The sequence below is a fragment of the Giraffa tippelskirchi genome, chromosome 9 (genome assembly GCF_054371585.1).
Source record: "Giraffa tippelskirchi isolate mGirTip1 chromosome 9, T2T-mGirTip1v1.2.pri, whole genome shotgun sequence".
NCBI lineage: Eukaryota > Metazoa > Chordata > Mammalia > Artiodactyla > Giraffidae > Giraffa > Giraffa tippelskirchi.
Window position 1 is genome coordinate 151073432 of NC_137283.1, and position 24616 is coordinate 151098047.

A 24616-nucleotide genomic window follows, 5' to 3' on the forward strand; every position below is an offset into this window, starting at 1 on the left:
TCCTTCTCTTCCTGCCTCATTCTTTCCTTTACTTTTCCCTCCTGTTTCCCCCGTTCCTCCTCCTTTCTCTTCCCCTCCCCCATTCTCTGCAACAAAGTTGGCAGAAAGATTTGTCCTGTTGATGATATATTGCATTTTCAGTACAGTTCTCCAGGGGGAGGGGAGTTCTATAGATGCAGGAACAACATTGTTCCCACACTTAGAGCTTTTGTTTCCAGTCTAACGGGGTGGCCAGAGACACACACCCCTGCCCCCGCTCCCATTGCGTTAGCTATGTCTTCCTCCCTCATGGCTATCAATAGAGGAAGAAAAGAGATTAACGTGAAGATTAGACTTCTGATGCTTTATCTGTAGGCTGCAGCAGGAACTTTTACTGTAAACCCCATTTAGTGGTTTATTTGGAAGAAAGATAAAAGGTTTCTTTCATTTGAAAATGTATTCTTCTACACTCTCACAGCCTTTTGTAAATAATTCTGCTAACACTTAAGTTGTTACACTGAGATTTCTTTCTTTCTCCCTTACTCCCATGTGAGCCCCTGGAGGGACAGGGGTTCTATCTCACTCATTTCTGAATGCCCTCTCACACAGTTAACTACCACATAGGTCTGTGCCTCTCCAAAAATCTTTATTAACTGGGTACATTATAATAAAGCTATTGAGTGGAATACAATGCAGCTGTTATAAAGAATGAAAAGGACCTATGTTTACATATAGAAGTTATGTATGTTTACATATACTGAATGGAGAAGCAGTGTTGTGAATCAAGCATGGAATCTCATTTTTTCCAGATATAATTATTCCCCAGAACATAACCCAGAAGCATGCACTGCTGCTGCTGCTAAGTCGCTTCAGTCGTGTCCGACTCTGTGCAACCCCATAGATGGAAGCCCACCAGGCTCCCCTGTCCCTGGGAAGCATGCACACCACATCTTTAATCAGAATTATCTCTGGAGAGAGACAGCGAGGCCCTTGAGAAGGAAGAGGGAACTTTTTATTTCCTATGCTCTGACTTGTTAGAATTTTGTTCTCTACGGCATAAAATAAAATTGACCGGTGGTAACTTGGTTAGATAGAGAGTGCCCCCTGCCCAGACTTCCGGGAGAGGTGTTTATCTTCCTGCCCTCTGCCTTTCATCTCACCACTTCACCTTGGCTCTTATGGTCGCCTTCCGTCTTCTTCTGTGCTCACTTTTGCCAGTTATGCCCTCCTGTCATTCGAGGTTTCCTCCCTCTGTCTTCTCTTTCCCTGCACCTCCCATCAGCCTGTTCATGGATGGATGCAGGGATAGATGATAGATGGCATGGACAGATGGATGGATTTATGTGTGGCGCTGGCAGTTTTATAGCTGATGTTCCATTTTCCGATGCTGGAGTGACCTTTGGTCTCATGGCATCCTTCCTAGTTGCCTACAGAGCGTGGAAGGTTCTCCATGATCAAGCCTGTCCTGATTCTAGCGCTTCTCGCTTTGCAGCCCCACCTCCAGGGTCTGTGTATGTGCGCTGTTCATGCCCTGTTTGCTTAGCCCATCCGTGCTCCTTTCATTGGTTTTTTTTTTTTTTTGGCCATTTCATGCTGCATAAAGGATATTAGTTCCCCGACCAGGCATCCAACCCCATGCCCCCTGCAGTGGAAGCGCCGAGTTTTAACTACTGGAATACCAGGGAAGTCCCTCGGCTCCTTATAGTGTCCTTTCTGCACCCTGCATTTTGCAACCATGTGCCCCTTTACTCTTCTCTATCTTCTTGGATATTGTGTCTCCTCCTACTTTCTCTGCATTCTAATTCTCAGTCATCCTTAAAGACTCAGCTCCACCATTATCATCTCCTCTAGAAAACCTCTCCCTGCCCTGGAACTGCCCACTTCCTCTTCTGCCTCCTGTCTCCCATGCGCTGAATATTTATCAGTCATGCTGCCTGAACACGGTATTGTACTTACTTGTTTACATTTGTCTTTCAACTACACAGGGAGCTCCTTGGGGGTAGGGATCATGTTTTATTCATTTTATTTAATTCCTAGCTTGTAAAACAGAATTTGACATGCATTCTTATGACCTCAAAAAGAGGCGGGGAGGGGTCATATTTGTATGAATAAATGTGAATGTGCTTTTAAACTGTAAATTGACATACAGATGTAAGTTACTGTTGTATCAACATCATCCCAAAGTAATACATGAAACTTGCAGGCAGGTTTTCGATAAACAAATGATTACTTTCTAGAAAAGGTGGAGGTGTTGGAAAAACTGAAAAAGATGCTTCCCCCAAAATAAAGACCAATAATCTTACATAGGCATTATATCAAAGGGCTTGGAATTTGGAAATGCTAACACAAAAACTAGACCAAAAAGAGAAAGCCAAAGAGGTGAAATTTTGAAACCCAAGCAAAGGGATTTATGAACAGAACCGTTTCTTCGTTTTATTTCTACGATATGACTTTCAGGAGAGAGAAATAGCAGAAAAATTAGATGCTGATCTAAATAAATTTTTTTCTTCTTGTGGTTTAATTTTATTTTCATGTTAAACAGTTTGTAATTTTTAAACATCTTAAGCATTATTTTAGAGGGAAGGGGGGTGGGGCTAGTTGCAGGGACATTAACTTAATTCTTTCAGGGCATCTTTAATAAAGCGAGCTTCCAAGGACATTGAGTTTGAATTCTGTCCCAGTTCTGGATACATCCTTTCTCCACATCTCTGCTGGACCATTGTCTAGACCAGAACTTCTCAAACTGTCTGAGTGTGTGAGTGTGTGTGTGTGTATGTGCGTGTGTGTGTTCCTATCGGCCACACACTGACATTTTTGTAAAACACCACACACACACAAAAAAGATTTACTAGAAAAATAAAATAGAAGATATCAGATATGCAAAATACAAGTCTGAATTTTCATTAGATTCAAAAACCATCATTCTGTCAAAATGCTATAGAAGTGTGTACAGGCTTAGTCTCAACTTCTGCACTCACCTTGTTGTAGATCAGTAGTAGATTGCAAAGTGATTGCTGTCCCTTTACCACATTTCAAATAGCACTGAGTTCAACTTTACTTGGATATTTTCTATAACAGACATCAGAGAAATGAAAAAGTTATTGAGAAGAGGGCACACATGTACAAATCTTACATTGGTGGAACTGTTGATTAGAGAAGAAATACTTTAGGCAAAATTCATAGTACTATAATAAAATCTTTTTCAAATGGTGTAAAGCGGTTTTTTTTGTGTGTGTGTCTCCTACCCTCCTCAGCTTTGAGTGACTTCTTTGATCCTCTTGGCGAATAATTATTTTCAAGGCAAAACTTTTAAATTGATCATTGTTAACTGTAGGGTAACCATAGGTGCTGACATCAAGCCAATAAAATTAATAAGCAGTGTGACAGGCTCTAATAAATTTCATTGGTGTCTCTACCCTGTCATTTGAGCACAGAATGAGCTATTATTATCACTGAGCTTCAAACCTCTCATTTTGGCTTCAGATGTTTACAGCTGCTAATGCAGTACATGCTACAGTAGTTTCCAGTAACTGGTTTGGGGTTAAAGTATCATATTTAAAAGACTTAGTTATTATCAGTGGGGAAACATGTTGTGTCCCTGTGGCTTTGATCTGTTTTCTAGAGTGGCCTGCGAAACTTTGGACTCCCTAACGATCTATTTCTCAATGAGTTCAGAAAGCAAGTAGCTTTTAAAATCTAGTTCCTCTACCAGGGACTCTGGGGTTTTGAAACTCTTTCATCTGGAGATGGGCCATCCCCTGTTGGAAGTGGGCCTCGGTTCTTTGTCTTTCACCCCAGATGAAATTCTTCAACTCCCTCAACTCGGTCTTTCCTTGACATGAAGAATTTAGTATCAGGTTTCTGCACAAAGAGCCAGCTTCACACTTGAAGTGAGAAAAAGGATTCTTCCTTTTCTCCTTAAACCCCGTTGCAGCCTGTCAGGTGAATCTGGCATCCCCACATCATCTTTGTCCCAACCTTCATGCTGCTGTTGGGTGTGGGTCACGCCTGCCAATATCTTCCGTTTTACTTTTTTAATTTCATACTCATCTGCAACCTTCTGTTTTACCTTCTTAATTTTGCATATGGTGTGTCTTTTCATTTATTTTTTAAGGCTCATTTATTTTTTTAATTTTTTGGCCTCTCGGTGCGGTGTGTAGGATCCTAGTTTCCCAACCAGGGATGGAACCTTCACCGCCCCTATATTGGTGACAGAAAGTCTTAACCACTGGACCACCTGATGTGTCCTTTTAAAATGTTAATCAAAGTATTAAGAAGCTATCAAATATAAGCATTCAATGCATTTAACTATTAGTAGCCCATCTCTTTGGACCACATGTAATTTTATGAAACTGTCAAGAAACACCCATATTTGTTTTTTTGAGGACACCTCACTTTGATTCATACTTGCTCAAAATGCCCTCTTCCTTCAACTCTAGCCTTCTTTACAATTTTTTATTTGGGCGTTATCTCTAGAGCCTGTACAAGTACTAAAGCTCCCTATAATCGTTCCAGTCATAAAAGTAAGGAGGCCAGATCTTGCTCTTGTGGGTTTTTAATGGCAATTACACACTTAAACCTTGTGAGTCTAATTTCTTATTGAGATGACCGCTTTCTGAAGAAGAAAAGATCTCACCATCAAGCTTGTTAAAACATAGAAAGGCTTATGAACGTCAGTTCCTGCATAACCATGATTTTAAGAACCAGAATGGTTAGTTATTTGACGCAGTCAGTGAACCGCGCGAGGGAGACAGTTCCTGATGAAGCCCTGCCTGGTTTTCATTTGAGGAGCATGAAGGGCTGGAGAGGGTGGCTGTGGCTTATTAAAAGACAAAAGCAACAATTATCTGACGCTTCTCACATTTCAGCTTCTCCTTTCACTAGTTGCGCCTAAATACTGTTGTGTTTGTGACTGGCCATTGGAACGCAGTCCAGGGCTGGGATTTTCAGGGTCTGGCTGACTTTCCCCCCCTCCCGCCGAGACTTCCCCAGGAGCTGCGGAGCTCCGGGTGACGTCTGCTGGAGAGCCATCCTGCATTGTTCAGCCCAGGGCGGGGGACTATTTATTTTTGATTTTACGTTATTTCAGCTGTTTTCACTTTTTTCTTTATTGTTTTCTTGCCTCCTACAGAGTTCTCTTTTCAAGTCTGGCTGGGGCAAGGGGGACACTCAGGGACTCAGCACACAGCATGGAGAAGAGTTTTCCCCTCTCTCAGCAGTTCAAATAGCTTCTAAGCCACATCCATTTAACCCACTGTGGGCCTGAGCCCACGCCACATTAGCTCAGTTGGGAGTTGTTTCCATGTTAAAACGGATAAAATCATTTCAGTGCTGTCCATAGCTCCTTAACATGGTCTATTAGATAGTATGAGTGAATTATATGTTTATTTAAAAAAAACATATAATGTTTAGAAAGCATTTTTTAAACTAGCATCTGAGGACACATAGTTTCACAACAGCTTTCTGACTTAAAAAGGTGATATTTAAAACAATTTCTTTGCATTTCACAATTTTATTCCTGGCTTCCCACTGTATGAATTTTGCAGTATCTTTTTATCATACATTAATAAATCGATTGAGGAGACAGCAGGCACTATTGTTATGCCAAAAGTCTGACTTTATTGGTAACCATGGTCATTATGTTATCCATCTAGGGAAGTGCTAATACATTTTAGGTGTAGATATGTTAATATAGGGCTTCCCTGGTGGCTCAGAGGATAAAGACTCTGCCTGCAATGCAGGAGACCTGGGTTCAATCCCTAGGTCGGGAAGATCCCCTGGAGGAGGGCATGGCAACCTACTCCAGTCTTCTTGCCTGGAGACTTCCATGGGCAGAGGAGCCTGGCGGGCTACAGTCCATAGGTCACAAAGAGTCAGACACGACTGAGCATGCACAAACACACACGCACACATTTTAATGAGCACAAACAAACACACAGGCACATATTTTAGTGTATATACACCCTTTCTCCTTGCTCAATTTCCCTGCTCTATAAATAGGGAAATATTATCATTATTAATAAAAGAGATTCTGTATTCTCATCACAGAGTTAATGCGCACATTAGTATAATAATTACTTGAAACAGATATGAAAGATTCACCACACATAACTAAAGATGCCTTGGGAAAGAACAGGAGTGTTTATGACATATTTCTCGTTGATTTCACAGGATTACCTTGACTGTATCAGGGACCAAACGAAACTTCCTCTGGGGACAGAAGAAAGATCAGCCCTTTTTGGAAACATACAGGATATCTACCACTTTAATAGGTAAGTTAATACTCAGAAGATTGTTCTCACATAAGAACATTATGAGTTTTTCGCAAATGAAGGTGGCCTCAGAAAACTTACCAGAAATCCCTGATTCAACTTCATCAATTTCTGTGAGCTATGCTGTGAAGTCTTCTACCTGGAAACATCCTTGTTTGTATATGAGTCTCAGATTAATTCAGAATCACATCCTGCTCTGTCCTCCCGGCTCAGAGAAGAAACCTATTCACCGTGACAGAACAGAGGCATCTTTCTTCCACATACAGGGTGAACAGAGCATCCAAAAATGTATGCTGCCTCAGTCCCCAGCATCTCCACTCCCACTGGATTTTCTAAAAATTTTTCTTTGCCTAAGGAGTGGGCAAGAGAGTAAACACACAATAAATACTTTAATCATAACAGATATTAATGCAAATTAATAATTAAAATTTATAGTACTTAATTTAATTCAGACATCTATTGAGTACCTACTGTGTAGCAGGCACGGGGCTTAGAAAAGTACCATAGGAAACAAGACAGACAGGGAGCTGAAGGGGATGGAGTGAATTTATCAGTTATTATATTGTTAGTACCTCTTGGAAGACGAGGTAGTAGGCAGGTAAAGAGCACAGACTCTGGTTTCCAACATATCTGGGTTTGCATGCTAACTGGGTCATGTCTATATTCTTTGGGGAATTTTAAACAGGACACATGGTCCCCGACTTACGATGTTTCAACTCGTGATTTTTTTTTTTTTTTCGCTTTACAATGGTGCAAAAACAAGACCTGTTCAGTAGAAACCATATTTCAGATTTTGAATTTTGATTTCCCCTGCCCCTCCCCGGGTAGTGAGCTGCAGCTCTCAGTCAGGCACATTGTCACAGTGGTACACAACCAATACACTTACACCATTCTGTTTTCACTTTTAGTACAGTATTCAATACATTGCATGTGACAGTCAGCATTTTATTACGAAAGAGGCTCTGTGTTGGATAGATTTGCCCAACTGGAGGCTAATGTAAGTGTTCTGAACACATGTAGAGTAGGTGAGGTAAGGCTTTGGTGTTTGGTAGATCAAGTGTATTTTAAAGCATTTTTTAAATTTTTTGTTTATTTTATTTTTGGATTGGCTGCATCTTCATTGCTGCTGGTGGGCTTTCTCTAGTTGCGGTGATCAGGGGCTTCTCTTGCTGCTGAGCACGGGCTCTAGAGCCTGGGCTTGGTTGTTGTGGCCCACAGGCTCAGTTTCCCCATGGCATGTTAAATCTTCCCAGACCAGGAATCAACGCTGTGTCCCTTAAATTGGCAGGCGGATTCTTAACCACTGGACCACCAGGGAAGTCATTAATGCATTTCTGAGTTCTGACATTTTCAACTTACAGTGGGTTTATTGGGACATAATGCCCTCTCTCATTTCAAGTCTTTGCTCACATCTTCCTATCTCTGTAGGGTTTATTATTTGCCTGTGTGCTAAGTCTCTTCAGTCGTGTCTGAGTCTATGCGACCCCATGGACTGTAGCCCCCAGGCTCCTCTGTCCATGGGGATTCTCCAGGCAAGAATACTGGACCCCCTCCAGGGGATCTTCCCAACCCAGGGATCAAACCTGTATCTCTTATGTCCCCTGCATTGGCGGGCAGATTCTTTACCACTGGTACCACCTGGGAAGCCCAGTGTTACAGTAAAACCTCCTTATAGAGTTCTATAATGCCCAATCATGGGGTCACTCAACCAGAGTGTAAATTATAATACTGAAGTTAGTATATGTGAATTCCTTGAGTGTAGGATCCACATCTCCTTGGCCTTACCTAACATCCACGTGGATCCCTAACACCTAGCCCAAGCCTGGCCTCTGGGAGACACGTTTGAATTACCAACCTATCCCTCAATTTTGAAAGCCTGGGATATGAAAAAAGCCAGTGTTGCAACATTGCTTTCATTGGACTCAGTAGACTTTGAAAACCAATTTGTATGTTCCAAGACAGTGGTTCTGAACCCCGGCTACACACTGGAATCCCCTGAGAAGGATTGTACTTTGTTTTGTTTCTAATATGATGACTTCTGCCCCCAAAAGTTCTAATTAATGGGTCTGTGGTGGGACCAGGGCATCAAGATTTTTTAAAAGGTCCTCAGATGCTGGGAAAGATTGAAGACAAAAGGAGAAGGAGGCAGCAGAGGATGAGATAGTTAGATAGCATCACTGACTCAATGGACATGAATTTGAGCAAACTCTGGGAGACAGTGGAAGACAGAGGAGCCAGGCATGCTGCTGGAGTCCATGGGGTCACAAAGAGTTGGACATGACTTAGCAACTGAACAACAACAATAGATGTGCAACCGTGGTTGAGAAACACTGTCTAGATAAAATAAATGCAATAATAAGAAGATAGAGGAATGGCATTAGAAAAGGGAATTAGGGAATTTAGAATCTGCACATGCATTAGTAACGTGCTGATGTTGGAGCCGGCTTCATTTAGCAGCTCTGAGGGTAACAGTCCGAGGAGCCGTGAGTGGCTTCTCCACCCAGAGCTCCCTGATGGTACAGTAACCCGGGAAGCGGAATCAGGCCTCGTGTTGGGAGGCCCTGGCCTCAGCTTTCTGGTGGTTTGGCTGTGTGTTGACTATAATGACTGTTTATCTAGTGTTTGTCCATGCCAGAGGCCATAGAGCTTTATGTGCATTATTGCTTTATATAAGTCTGGGCTTCTCTGACTCCAAGCCCCAGGCATTTAGCCACATTCCCTCCTGCCAGAACAGAGCCCTGCTTTTCAGGTCTTGATTTGTGGCATTGTGGCACAGTCCAGGCAGGAAAGGTTTTCTACTCGCTGGAGTTTAAGCTTCCTGTGTCTCCTAATTTAAAGGAAGACAAGACGGTAGTAGCCCCCAATGTCAACAAGAAGGGACCTCGGCTGCAAAAGTTGGAAGGCAGGTCTTTATGTGCCTGAATTGTTCTCTGTACTTTTCTCTTTGCTGTTTGCTGAACAAGGAAATCAGACATGACTAAAGTAAACCTGAGTCAGGGTGATGATGACAAGTGAGTCATCAGAGGTGACACAATTCTAGCTGATGGTGCTCATGCCTGTCCGTTTGGTAGATCACATTTGTAAATCTCCTGCACATGCAGTGTCTCCTTTCATCCTCTCAACAGCTCTGAGGCAGATAAGATGCAAAATGTATACACATTGTTTGGACAGAGGAAACAGTGTAGAAAGTCTTTTGCTCAAGGATATAGAGCTAGAAAACCAACCTAACCTATTTTGATTTTTTTTATTTTGTTTATTTTTAACTTTTTATTTTATACTGGTGTATGGTTGGTTAACAACGTTGTGTTAGTTTCAGGTGTATAACAAAGTGATTCAGTTGTATGTATATATATATATATATATGTATATGTATATATATGTATATGTATATATATATGTGTGTGTGTGTGTATATATATATATATATACACACACACATGTATCTATTCTTTTTCAAATTCTTTTCCCAGTTAGATTGTTACAGTATATTGAACAGAGTTCCCAATACTATACAGTAGGTCCTTGTTGGTTACCCATTTTAAATATAGCAGCCTGTACGTGTCAATCCCAAACTGCCTAACTGCCCCTCCCCCACACCCTTACACTCGAGTAAACATCAGTTTGTTCCCTAAGTCTGTGAGTCTGTTTCTGTTTTGTAAATCAGTTCATTTGTTTCATTTGTTTTAGATTCTCTGGATAAGTGATATCATATGACATTTTCCTTTCTCTATCTGACTTAATTCACTCAGTATGATAATCTCTAGGTTCATCCATGTTGCTGCAAATGGCCTTATTTTGTGCTTTTTAATGGCTGAGTAATATTCCATAGTATATATGTACCACATCTTCTTTATCCATTCTTCTATTGATGGAAGCCTATTTTAAACACCTGGTTTTGTTGAATCTCAACTAGTATTCTAATTGTTTTTATTATTTCCAATAATATTTTTCTGTTTAACTTTTACAGTTAATTGTCTATACTATTTTGTCCCTATTTGCTTTTATTTCCTTTCTTTTAACTCTGTACTAAATTTAGAGCTTTAATGTCTTTACTGTTAAAGACATTTAATAGTACAGTAGACATTTAGTAGACATTTAATAGACATTAAATAACAGCATCGATGTGACTTTTTATGTTAATGCCTCTTATGAACCCTCTGTTCTATACCCTACATCAGTTGATTTCAAAGGTACAACTGTCTGGCAAATCTATGGTTAAGGCTTAAAATGATTTTAAAGTTTTTACTAGTTCAGGTCCAGATTTCTCAACATAATATAATACTATTGTGCCCAACTAAGCAAGATTTAAATCTCTAAAACTAAAGACGGCAAAGAGAAAATGCTTTTATGCTGGCCTGAACATTTTTCCCTAGTGGCTCAGACAGTAAAGAATCTCCCTGCAATGCAGGAGACCTGGGTTCGATCCCTGGGTTGGGAAAATCCCTTGGAGAAGGAAATGGCTGCCCACTTCAGTATTCTTGCCTGGAGAATCCCATGGACAGATGAGCCTGGTGAGCTACAGTCCATGGGATCCCAGAGAGTCAAACATGACTGAGCAACTAATACTTTAGAAAATTTTAGCTGATTAGATTTTGTTTTTCAGGAAGTATTTCCAAATTACGGGAAAGCATATGATAAACACTTATGAAGCACCCCTGTTCCATCAAGGCCTTACTTTATGCCATATTTGCTTTAGAAATGCTTGAAAGTATAAAGGTTTTACCAGTAATGCTGAGCCCCCGATACGCCCCTCCTAATTGCATTCCACTCTCGTGGAAAATGGCACAGTGATGTGCTGGTGTGCCAGTTCTTCAGGGTGAGGACAAGGGAGGGGGAATCTGAGATTTATAATGTCTGCCAATTTCCATGGTATAAACACACCTACAGCAGATTTCAGGCTACTAAGAAGACCTTACTGAACATGGAATTATGAAGAGATGTACAGAATTGGCTCAGAAAAGCCAGTATAATCTGGCTCAAAATACCACCATCACTATAACTATCATCCAAGACTTGGTGTTTCATCCCCAAGCATGATCTTTGTTGCCATGACTCGAACTATATACACATAGTGTGCTTTAACTTACTTCAAACATGGTGTGCAATGTATCAGTCTTTTACAATTTTTTTTCACGCAATGGTGCTTTTGAGATTTATAGTTCTACTTTGCTTATTTTAACTGCAATGTAATATTCCATTATGGGCTGTATTACCTAGCATTTTGCTGATTGCAATAAGACTAAACCTCTTCTCTTGTTTTTTGGCGACTTTGGTTTCTTCTCTGAATTTCTGGCTCCTACTCATTGCCCACTTTTCTGTCAAGATGTTTCTTTTTCTTATGATTGTTTAGGAGTTCTTGCTGAGTTCTGTCTGGAGATCTTTGTGGATTATGCAAATTGTAGTCCTCCGTTAGAATGAGATTTGTCTTTTAATTATGGCTTCTTTGAAAAGAAGTTATAAAATTCATGATTTTGACTAAGTAAATGTAATTTTTATAGTATGAGAATTTTGTGTCTGTTTAAAAAATTATACCTTTTATAAATATGCTCAGTTCATAAATATGCTCTATATTTTTCCTAAAAGTCTTAAAATTTTTGCTTTTCACTTACATCTTTAATCTAAAATGGATGGAAATGTGATATGTGATAGGAAATCGAAATCCTTATTTTCAGGGAATTCCCTGAAAGTCCAGTGAATTAGGACTCTGCTTTTCACTGCTGAGGGTGTGTTTTGTCTACGGTCATACCACCCTGAATATGCCCGATCTCATCTGGGTGTGTTTTCAATCCCTGGTTAGGGAACTTATTAACATAAGATATGCAAGCCATGCAGTGCAGCCAGAAAAGAAAAGAAAAAAAACCAAAACCCTCTCTTCATATAACTAGCCCATAGGCCCATCACCACAAACTGAAAAATATATCTTTTCTATGCTGATTTGTAGTTCTGCATTTCTCCCAGGTGAAGTTTACATGTATGGATGGTTCTGTTTCTGAGCTGTTTTGTTTTGTTGGTCTCTTTGTCCATCCTTACTCCATACCACATCATCTTAATTATTAATCCCATGTTGCTCTTCTCCTACAGTGACTTAGCATTTCTTAACTCTTTGCGCTGTCAAGTGATTTTTTTCATTTTTTTTTGCTTTAGTTTGTCAAGTTCCATGAAGGGAGCTCTCTTGGGACTTTTATTGGAATTTTGATTTAATTTATAGATTAATTTTGGCAACAGTGATATCTTTATAATATTGGGTCATCCAACCATAAACATATCTCATTAATCAAGCTTTTTAAAAATACCCTATAGTAACATTTTATAATTTCTCTATCACATTCATACGTGTCGCTTTTAAAAACTTATTCTTTTTGATGTTATTTTTAATTAGAATATTTTCCTATTTTTTAATTCACCATTATTATCATGTAGGAATGCTTTCAATTTTTATATGTTAACACTATATTCAACCAACTTTTTAAACTGTCCCATTAGTACTAATTGTTTATAGACCCTTTTAGGTTTTCTATGTAGACAGTGGTGTTTGAAAATGAGAATTTTCTTCCTTCCTTTACGGTTCTTCTTCCCTATATATATATATATGGGTTTTTTTTTCTTGTCTTACTGCTTTGGGTAAGTCTTCTCAAACAGTGCTAATTAGATTCTTGTATTCTTATCTTCTTTCTGACATTAGCAGGAATGCTTTAACTGTTTCACCGTTAATTATGATGTTTGTTCTGAGATTTAGACACTTACTTCTATTTTGCTAAGATTTTAGTGTGAACGAATATTGAATTTTATTGAATGTGTAATCATCCTTTAAGAAAATTAGTATATGATTTTTCTCCTATTCATAACATGGCGAATTGTATTAATAGGCCTTCTGATTTGAATCATATGTACACTACTGGAATAAACCCTGGATTTCCCAGGTGGCAGTAGTGGTAAAGAACCTGCCTGCCAGTGCAGGAGACATAAGAGACCTGGGTTCAGTCTCTGGGTTGGGAAGATCCCCTGGAGAAGGGAATGGCAACCCACTCCAGTATTCTTACCTGGAGAATCCCATGGATAGAGGAGCCTGGCAGGCTACACTCCATGGGATTACAAAGAGTTGTACACAACTGAAGCAACTGAGCAATATAGCACAAAGTGACTTAGCTCACGTGCACACATAAACCCTGCCTGGCCGTGATGTTTCATATATTTGTGCGTGATGAGTTTAATTTGTGTTTTTTAAAGAACTTTTTCATGCATGTTCATAAATGACAGTAGTGTACAATTTCTTTCCTTGTACTGTCTTTGTTCAGTTTTGGCATATTACTAGATTCAAATTGTTATCTCATGAAATCTTCCAACATGAACTGTTTTGAAATACAATTGAGATTTCATTTTTGTTGTCTTTTTTGTAGCCAAATCTTTCTCTCATAATCCCTATGATAGCCTGGAAATTTAAGACTGTTTTGATGTCTGGAAGAAATTCCCAAATGGTCAGGAAACTAGCTCAGTCCAAAGAAACCACTTTCCCCAGTTTAACTTGTTACCTAAACTTCCAAAACTTTTTTTTTTCTTAACTGCATGTTAAAGAGATGTCAATTGTTTTTACACAGTGTCCCTCTCTTGGAATACAGAAGAGTTATCTAGACTGTAATTCTGTAATTTGAATCTTTCTTTAAGGATGAAGAGTTAGGAAGTAGAGACCATTTCTCTACATCAGAATTTTAGTTTCAAATTATGTTTTAACAAGTTACGATGATCTAAGCTCTCTTCTTTCCTCAAAAGATAAGAGGAGAATTTTCCTATTTCCTTCAACTCCTTCTCTCTCTTCTTTTAAATTTTATTTATTTATTTGACTACACTGGGTTACTGTGTGCAGACTTTCTCTAGTTGTGGCGAGCGGGGGGCTACTCTTTAGTTGTAGTACATGGGTTTCTCTTTGTGGCGACTTTTCTTGTTGTAGAGCATGAGCTCTTGAGTGTATGGGCTTCGGTAGTTGTGGCACGTGAGCTTAGCTGCCCTGCGACATATGGAATCTTCCCGGACCAGGATCTTCCTGAGATCAAACTTGTGTCCCCTGCATTGGTAGGTGGATTATTAACCACTGGACCACCAGGAAAGTACCACCCTTTCTTTTTATTTGGTATACCTATATTGAGTCACTGTTCCATGTCAAACACTAGGCTAAATCTGTTAGTCTAAAGATTAATGACATTGTTGTGTAGCAGAGGCAGTAAGTCATATACCCAAGGAATGAACAAAATTTTACTTCGAGAACTCTGAGGAGCAAGGAATTGATTTTATCTGAGGGATCAGTGAAAGCGTCCCAGAGCAAGTAACTTACGTCTTAAGACAAAATATTTATCTGGGTCATGCTTCTTTTCTCCTTTGAAATGTTGTTTAGAAAGCAAATCATGGGGTCAGTTCAGTTCAGTCGCTCAGTCGTGTCTGACTCTTTGTGACCCCATGGATTGCAACACCCCAGGCCTCCCTGTCTATCACCAACTCCCAGAGCTTACTCAAACTCATGTCCATTGAGTCAGTGATGCAGTTCCACCATCTGATCCTCTGTCATCCCCTTCTCCTCCCACCCTCAATCTTTCCCAGCATCAGGGTTTGTTCCAATGAGTCTGCTCTTCCCATCAGGTGGCCAAAGTATTGGAGTTTCAGGTTCAGCATCAGTCCTTCCAATGAATGTTCAGGACTGATTTACTTGAGGATGGACTGGTTGGATCTCCTTGCAGTCCAAGGGACTCTCAAGAGTCTTCTCCAACACCACAGTTCAAAAGTATCAATTCTTCAGCACTCAGCTTTCTTTATAGTCCGACTCACATCCGTGCATGACTACTGGAAAAACCATAGCTTTGCCTAGACGAACCTTTGTCAGCAAAGAAACATCTCTGCTTTTTCATATGCTGTCTAGGTTGGTCATAACTTTTATTCCAAGGAGCAAGTGTCTTTTAATTTCATGGCTGCAATCACCATATGCAGTGATTTTGAAGCCCCCAAAAATAAAGTCTGTCACTGTTTCCATTGTTTCCCCATCTGCTTGCCATGAAGTGATAGGACCAGATGCCATGATCTTAGTTTTCTGAATGTTGAGCTTTAAACCAACTTTTTCACTCTCCTCTTTCACTTTCATCAAGAGGCTGTTTAGTTCTTCTTCACTTTCTGCCATAAGGGTGGTGTCATCTGCATATCTGAGGTTATTGATATTTCTCCTGGCAGTCTTGATTCCAGCTTGTGCTTCATCCATCCTGGCATTTTGCATGATGTACTCTGCATATAAGTTAAATAAGCAGAGTGACAATATACAGCCTTGATGTATATCTTTTCCTGATTTGGAACCAGTCTGTTGTTCCATGTCCAGTTCTAACTGTTGCTTCTTGACCTGCATACAGATTTCTCAGGAGGCAGATCAGGTGGTCTGGTATTCCCATCTCTTTCAGAATTTTCCACAGTTTATTGTGATTCACACAGTCAAAGGCTTTGCCGTAGTCAATAAAGCAGAAGTAGATGTTCTTCTGGAACTCTTTGTTTTTTTCTATGAGCCAACGAATGTTGGCAATTTGATCTCTGGTTCCTCTGCCTTTTCTAAATCCAGCTTGAACATCCCAAATCATGGGATACATACAACAGTAAGTCAGGGCAAGGTGGGAGCAGTTATCTTTTATGTTAATGCATTTTCATACCATCAAAATGTCTTCAACTATTGCCCAGTGGTAGAAATATATTTTACCCATAGACTTTTTTCAAGTAGACATTTTCAAGATCGGTGTTAGCGTATCAGTGAATTTAATGGAGCATTTGGTACTATTAACCTCACTCCATTTTCTATTTCCTAATCCATATGTGCCTCTGTAAATAACAACTGACCTACTTGGTTGGGTGGGAAAAGGAAATGGAGCTTAGAGTATTGCAAACCAGAAGAGGAGAGGCCTCTTCCTGAATCTTGTTCAGTGGAAGGCGGTATAATCTTCAAGATCTTATTACAATTCCTGAGTTCAAGTACACATCAGTGGTCAGAGAAAATCTTGCCTAGAATATGTGTTCTGTAAAAGAGAACTGTGTTTCCTTTAACTGTCCATCCAAACAAGGAATATGAACTCTAGTAAGAAATAATATTTTCTTTTTTCCTAATGCTACACAAAAGGGAGGAAATGTTTGGAACAATTGCTGCAGGAAAAGGGAAAATACCCCAAATCCGAAGGTAGAATGACTCTAATTTTAGCTCTGAGTACAAAACACAATCTATGAGTCACTCCTTCCTGCTAATGTACTTGTAAAATTGTTCATTAGCTTCACTGATGCAATGAGAAAGCTAGTCTCCACACCATTAGGCTGTATCTCTAGGACAGCCTGTTTCTGGTCTTTATGGAGTCCTTGATATCCCTCTTTCCATGGCCCCATCTGTGTTCCTATAGTACACGGTGTATTACTTTATAGTTAGTTGTCTTCCTTATCTCCTGCACTCCCTGTTGTTCACCAAACAGCAGCCGGTGGGTTCCTTTCTATACCACCCACAAAAACACACTATGTTCATTCTGTCCTTAGACTCATGACCGATTTCTTAAATGACTTTCTCTTCCAGCCCTCCCCAAACTTAGATATCACCTCCTTAGAGAACATTCCGAGACTGCTCCAGTGCTCCTTAACCCACCCACCCAGCCTCAGGCATACTCTGCTACACCGGCTTCTTTATTTCCTTCATAACACGTTGTTGTTATTTAGTTGCTGAGTCGTGTTTGACTCTTTTGTGACCCCATGGACTGTAGCCCACCAGGCTCCTCTGTCCATGGGATCCCAGGCAAGAATACTGGAGTGGTTTGCCATTTCTTTCTTCAGGGGATCTTCCTGACCCCAGGATCGAACCCACATCTCCTGCATTGGCAGGCAGATTCTTTACCACTGAGCCACCAGCCCCTCACAACACGTAGTACAGTATTATATTCTATTGTGTTTGTTTTGCTTTTCAATAAAACCAACACTTTGCTATTTTTCACATAAGCATTCTTAGTAAGCAATATTGTACTATGGTGTATGAGTTTCTACTGGTAAAGGAATAAAATTTATTTTTTTCTTAGTTTTTATTTTATTATAATAACAGCACTTAACATGAGATCTACCCTCTACTTCCCTTCTGGCTCAGACAGTGAAGAATCTGCCTGAAATGCCAGAGAGCTGGGTTTGATCCCTGGGTGGGGAAGATCCCCTGGAGAAGGGAATGGCTACACACTCCAGTATTCTTACCTGGATAATCCCATGGTCAGAGGAGCCTGGAGGGCTATAGTCAGTGGGGTTTCAGAGAGTCAGACGTGACTGAGTGACTTTTACAATCATGTATTGTTAACTTAGATACTATGTTACAGCAGATCTCTAGAACCTATTCATCTGGTTTAGCTGAAACTTGATGCATCTTAGGTAATAGCTCATCCATTTACTCTTACTCTCAGCCCCTGGTAACCACCATTCTACTATCTGATGCTATGGGTGTGACTATTTTAGATTTCTAATATAAGTGGAATCATGCAGGATTTGTCATTCTGGACTGTTTGTTTTTTTTTTCCACTTCGCATAATGTCAGGGTTCCTCCATGTTGTCACAGAATTCCTTCTTTTTAAAGACTAACTGATATTTCACTGTATACACACACACATATATATACACACAAATACATATATGTGCATACCACATTTTCCTTATTCATCTTCATCCATTCACATACATTTAAGTTGTATCCACATTTTGGCTGTTGTGAATACTTCTGCAATGAATGTGGTAGTGCTAACAGCTCTTCAAGATCCTGATTTCAATTTTTTATGTAAATACCCCAAGATTGGGCTTCCCTGGTGGCCCAGTTGGTGAAGAATCCTCCTGCAATCCGGGAGACCCAGATTCGATCCCTGGGTGGGGATGATCCCCTGAAGAACGAAATGGCAACCCATTCCACTATTATTGCCTGGAAAATCCCATGGATAGAGGAGTCTGGTGGGCTACAGTCCACAGGGTCGCAAAGAGTAGGATACAACTGAGCATCTGAGCTTAGCATAGCATACCCCAAGGTTGGATTGCTGGATGGTATGTTAGTTCTACTCTTAATTTTTTTGGAGTACCTCCATACTGCTATCCATGGTGGCTGTACCGTTTTGCATTCTTATCAACATGTGAGGATTCCAGTTCTTCACATCCCTGCCAACATTTGTTGTCTTTGTTTTACATTGTGTTATTTCTTCAGTTGTTAACATCTATCACCCCTAATCAGAACGTAAGCACCATAGGACAGAGCTTTTGTCCATGTTCTTTACCCCATCACCTCCTGCCTGCGATAGTCCCTGACAAACGAGGCTTTCAGTAATGACTGTGTTGAATGGAGAACTAACAGGGTGGTCAGCCAGCTGTATCAGCATGGTTGCTCTGATGACAGGAGTGTGAAGGAAATCAGGCTACTGCCTCCTCACTGTTTCCATTATTTTATAAAAGGGTTGTAAAGGAAAGCTGCCCAGATGACTCACACAAGGCCTCCCAGGTAGGCACTAGCAGGTTGAAGACACCATGATGTGGAGACTAGCCCTCAGCTTTCTTGAGTCAATCTGAAAAATAAATCTTTCAATAGGTGTGTTTGTAATAGTGAGGGACTGGGATTCACAAGCCCTGATACTAAGCCCAGCTATGCCTGTTAATTATTTGCTGTGTGACCTAAGGTAAGCCACCTCCCTTGTATGACCCCTGGTTTCCTCATCTTAAAATTTGGGAGTAGGACTGGAAGGCATCTGAGCTCCCTCCCAGTCTGGTTCTTGAGCAATGAATGCCATTCATTTACAGGTGAGCTATGCTAGAGCCTGGGTGGGTCCTCAAGACACTTTGTCCTACCAGGAGATCCAAGCTGAAGATGAAAGTAAAGCTCCAAGAGGAGCTTGATGAGTGTAACACTGAGAACAGAGGGAGTTAACTATTGTCAAGGAGTATTTCTATTAAGCCTTGGAAGTATGAAAAAATGATGGATTCTGCTCAAAATTCTTCTCTCCTTAGAAACAGAATAATATTGAAAGACCCTGTTACATAACCTACATCCAGAGCACTCCATCCTCCAACAGTAGAAAACACTGGTCCAGATATGTTGCCTTTTTAGCTGTTCTTTTTGTTTGACCTTTTATTTAGTAAAATACTTCATCCAGTATTTAGATCCCAGTGATGAAAGTTCAGCTATCTTTAATTTAATCACAGCCATCCTTCTATAAAGGACTTCCCTGGTGGTTCAGACGGTAAAGAATCTGCCTGCACTGCAGGAGACCTGGGTTCAATCCCTGTGTTGGGAAGATCCCCTGGAGGAGGGCATGGCAACCCACTCCAGTATTCTTGTCTGGAGAATCCAGATGGACAGAGGAGCCTGGTGGGCTACAGTCCATGGGGTCACAAAGAGTCAGACATGACTGAGCAACTAAGCACATCCTTCTATAAAAGATATTGATAAAATTATCAGAACTATATATTCCAAACAAAAATAATCTTACAAATGGTATGTTTTGTGGAATATTAGGGAAGAATGTTTGAAATTGGGTCTGTCCTGAAATCATGCATTGGTAAAATTTCCTTTCAAAGTGCAAGACAGATCAGTGGATTTCAATGTTGCAGGATATGGGATTATATGGTTTCAGACTCCAACAAACCTCTAAAAAGCTACCACTTGTTGAGTTTCAGTGTATTATCAAAGAAAGATATCCATAGAGGCTACTAAAATACTCTTAGCTTTTCCAGTGATATATTTGTGTGAGGCTGTTGAATGCCGAGCAGACATGAGCAGGCATCTGTGTTCTGTTAAAATAGGCATTAGAGATTTGCAAAATATAAAACAATACTACTCTTCTCACTAAATTTTGTTTTATAAAATCTATTTTTCACAAAAAAGTTACTTATATTAACATGTACTAAATATATAGTTAAATAAATTGATCTTTTTAAACTTACATAGTAGCCTTAATTTCTAATAAGTATTGATATAATCCACATAAAGAATTTTTAAAGGGTAAACAGGTCTTGACACCAGAATGTTTGAGAATCACTGGCTTGAGTAAGGAGCACGCTATGTAAAACTACACTTCTGTGCAGACCTTATGGCTGGCTGGTATCTTACCTTCAAAACTAGACACTTCCTTCATTGGAAGGCAGATTCTTTAACTGAGCCACCAGGGAAGCCCTACCTTCCAATAAGAAAGAACAAATGAAAATCCCCAAACACTTGGGGTGAACCACTAACATGAATGACAGAAGCCAAAACGATTAAAATGATTGTGGAGCAGAAAGCAAAGAGCAGGAAAGTTAAGTTCAAAATAACAATAGTCATCATTATCACCTCCTTATAAATATGAGAACATTTTTGCACCATAAAGTAATAATAGAAACATAAGTACCCAAAGAACATGTAAAAACACACACATACTTTGAAGCTGAAAATCAGATAGTAGAGATGAAAAAATTCAATAGAAGCGATAGAAAATAAAAGATGAAATCTGAGGAAACACAACAGTAAACAATAAGATGGAAAATAGAGAAAAAATGAGATAGTCTAGAGTATCTAATCTAATGGAGGGGAGGAAATATTAAAACTGTAATTCAAGAACAGAGGTTCCTTAGCTTTTTGGCCCCAGGATCTGACTTCCCTGGTGGCTCAAACAGTAAAGTAACTACTTACAATGTGGGAGACCTGGGTTCAATCCCTGGGTCGGGAAGATCCTCTGGAGAAGGAAATGACAACCCACTCCAGTATTCTTGCCTGGAAGATCCTATGAATGGAGGAGCCTGGTGGACTACAGTCCATGGTGTCGCAAAGAGTCGGACACGACTGAGTGACTAAACTTTCACTTTCAGGATCTATATATGCTTCAAAATTGCTAAGTGCCCCAAAAGCTTTTTTTGTTTATGATTTATGATGTTTTTATCTACCATAATAGAAATTAAAACTGTTGTTGTTCAGTTGCTCAGTCGTGTCTGACTCTTTGCAACCCCATGGACTGCAGCATGCCAGGCTTCCCTGTCCTTCACCATCTCTCAGAGCTTGCCCAAACTCATGTCCATTTAGTCAGTGATGCAATCCAACCATCTTGTCCTCTGTCATCCCCTTCTCCTGCCACCTTCAATCTTTCCCAGAATCAGGGTCTGTTCCAATGAGTATGCTCTTTGCATCAGGTGGCCAAAATATTGGAGCTTCAGCATCAGTCCTTCCAATGAATATTCAGGACTGATTTCCTTTAGGATGGACTGGTTGGATCTCCTTACAGTCCAAGGGACTCTCAAGAGTCTTCTCCAACACCACAGTTCAAAAGCGTCAATTCTTCTGAGCTCTGCTTTCTTTATAGTCCAACTCTCACATCCATACATGACTACTGGAAAAACCATAGCTCTGACTAGACAGAACTTTTTTGGCAAAGTAATGTCTCTGCTTTTTAATATGCTGTCTAGGTTGGTCATAGCTTTTCTTCCAAGGATCAAGCATCTTTTAATTTCATGGCTGCAGTCACCACATGCAGTGATTTTTGAGCCCAAGAAAGTAAGTCTGTCACTCTTTCCATTGTTTCCCCATCTATTTGCCATGAAGTGATGGGACCAGATGCCATGATCTTAGTTTTCTGAGTGTTGAGTCTTAAGCCAGCTTTTTCACTCTCCTCTTTCACCTTCATCAAGAGGCTCTTAAATTAAAACTGAGAAGTTATTAAAATATCAATGTGTTCAATAATAATAATAAGTCCACAGATTTCTAGAAAAACTTACTACTCTTCCCATTAACATTTTTTGCATGTTGGAATTCTTTTACATTTTTACAAATCTCTTTACTGTTTGACTTCCTGAAAGACAGCTGGATTCTCGTATCTGCTTCTGCTTTCCATCTGTGATATCACAGGTCATGTAGCCTCTGGAAAGGCCACTGTACTCTCATGAGAGAATGAAGATTAAAAAACCCGATAGAGACAAAGTATTTTTATAAAATATATTGGCCTTTTGGACTTCCTGAGGGGTCTTAAGAACCCAAGGAGCATTTTGAGAACTGATGATCAAGAACACTTCCCAAATATTCAAATTGCCTCTGAGTATGAAAAAAAGACCCACCTCAAAACCAACCATCACAGAATTTCAGAACTAACTACCAAAGAGAAAATTCTAAAAGCTTCCAGAATAGAAAAACAGGTCACTTGTAACCTGGATCATGAATCAGAATGATGTTGGACTTCTCAATAGTAGCATTAGAATCCATATAATAGCAGATGTCTCCCTGAATACTCAGAAAATAACTTCCAATCAAGAATTCTATATCCACTGATAATTATCAGTCAAGTGTGAAGGGAGAACATTTTGAAGCAGAGAGTCTCAGAAAATTGGCTGCCTATTACCCCTACTCAGAAAGCTGCTGGAGGGTAGACTCACCCAAAGGAGAGATTATAACTTAGATGGAATCTAAGAAACAGGGCATCTAACACAAGAGCTAAGGGAAGGGCGTCATCAGGATGATGTTGAAGAGAGGACCCAGAGAGCACCTGTCCAGGTGGAACTGGAAGGACAGATGGCTCTAGGAAGGAGGTCACTAAGAGAGAATGCAGCCCATAATGATCCAATGTTTGAACTTGGTGAGACATGAGTTATACTTCTGGTGCAAAGTTTGAAGGTGAGTTAGTAGACTGTACTTAAAGGAAATCAACCCTGAATAGTCATTGGAGTGATTGATGCTGAAGCTTCAGTACTTTGGCCACGTGATGTGAAGAACCAACTCATTGGAAAAGACCCAGATGCTGGGAAATGTTGAAGGCAAAAGAAGAGGGCAGCAGAGGATGAGATGGTCAGATATCATCACCAACTCAATGGACATGAATCTGAGCAAATGCTGCGAAATAGTGAAGGACAGGGAAGCCTGGTGTGCTGCAGTCCATGGGGTCGCAAAGAGTTGGACACAACTTAGCAACTGAACAACAACTTTGAAAACCAAACAAACAAACAAATGAAAAAAAACATGAGACCATTTCAACTCTAGGGAAAACATGGTTGTACAGGAAAGGCAATGTAGTTATGGTATACTCCAAGGCTTAGCTGAGAGTAATATTTACATAGTCTTTAAAATGTAAGCTCTGACTTTTAATCTAATCAAATTTCCTAACAGAGTTTGTTGAGAAAGATGAGAAGAAAGGAAGCTAGGGGAAATTATGAAGTAAATACCTAAGACTGAAAAACAATGAAAATGCATTGCTGGCATGTTTGGAAACCCAGATACCTACAGCCGAAATGGCTAAAAGTTGAGAGTGTTTCCAGGGAGTGGTAGTCGAGAATGTGAAACAGAAAGCAAGGAACTGTACAACTGTTTTTATCATAATTCCTGAAGAACTAACTTTTTATTAACTATATAATACACCGGTAATTAAAATAAACACTTAACATATTAAAATACACATTAATACAACTTCCATGGAATATACTTTGGGAATGTATTAATGTTTGGAATGAGAATGCTCCATGACCCAGCAGTCCCATTCATGGAGCTGTATGCGGCCATGGGTGATGAGTTACATTAATGATGCTACATCCACACAGTGCAATATCGTTCAGTTAGTTACTTAATGAATCATTAAAAATAAATAATATAGGTTTTCATCTGAGGAAAGAGACTTCCTCCCCTGGCATATTTCTCTTTTAGAGCACTGCCTCTGTTTATAGTTTTCTGTTTATCAGTGTGATTTTCACTGCACGTCTGACTCTTCAGTGGATTCCAAGCTCCAGGAGAGCATATCTCACTTGGCTCGCTGGTGTATTTGTTCTTGGTGCTTTGTGTACTGTCTGGTACCTGGAAAGCTATGGGATGAATGAGTAAGTGTGTGTGAGCATGCGTGCAGATTTTGACAAATGTCAGGCAGACTGAAATGTTGAGTAGGACTTATCTCTGGGTGGGAGAGTTGCAGGTCAGACCTGTGTTTACACCCCTGCTCCTCCATGACCTCAGGCAAGTCACTTACCTAAGCCTTGGATGTAATGACAAGACCTCAGATATCCAATTAAATGGTTCCTTATAAATGCCATGTAAATGTTTAAACTTCTAAGTTATTTAAAATATCCTCAACCCTCAGACCACAACCTAATACATTCTTTTTTTTCTTTTAGTGAACTTCTGCAAGACTTGGAAAACTGTGAAAATGATCCTGTGGCCATAGCAGAGTGCTTTGTGTCCAAGGTAAGCAGGGTTCATCTCTCTGAGCCAACCAAGACAGAGACAGAGACACACTGTTTTCATTGTAAAGTTAAGATGACCAATGTGTTCCATATTAGATGAAGTTCACCACTAATCTCTCTCACTCTGAGGGTTTTTTCCTCCCCACTAGCCAAGGAAAAAAAATTCAGTTCCCAGTAAG

The 24616-nt window shown here is 40.0% G+C and overlaps 1 protein-coding gene across 4 annotated transcripts in view; it reads left to right on the forward strand.

The window, feature by feature from the left end:
- Positions 1–24616, forward strand: part of PLEKHG1 (pleckstrin homology and RhoGEF domain containing G1) — a 253513-nt gene that overhangs the window by 176394 nt on the left and 52503 nt on the right. For all 4 annotated transcript variants that reach the window (XM_081530225.1, XM_081530224.1, XM_081530226.1 and 1 more), the window contains 2 exons: positions 6151–6251; positions 24369–24438. In XM_081530225.1, the coding sequence (XP_081386351.1) occupies positions 6151–6251; positions 24369–24438 (171 nt within the window). The remainder of the gene's footprint in view (positions 1–6150; positions 6252–24368; positions 24439–24616) is intronic.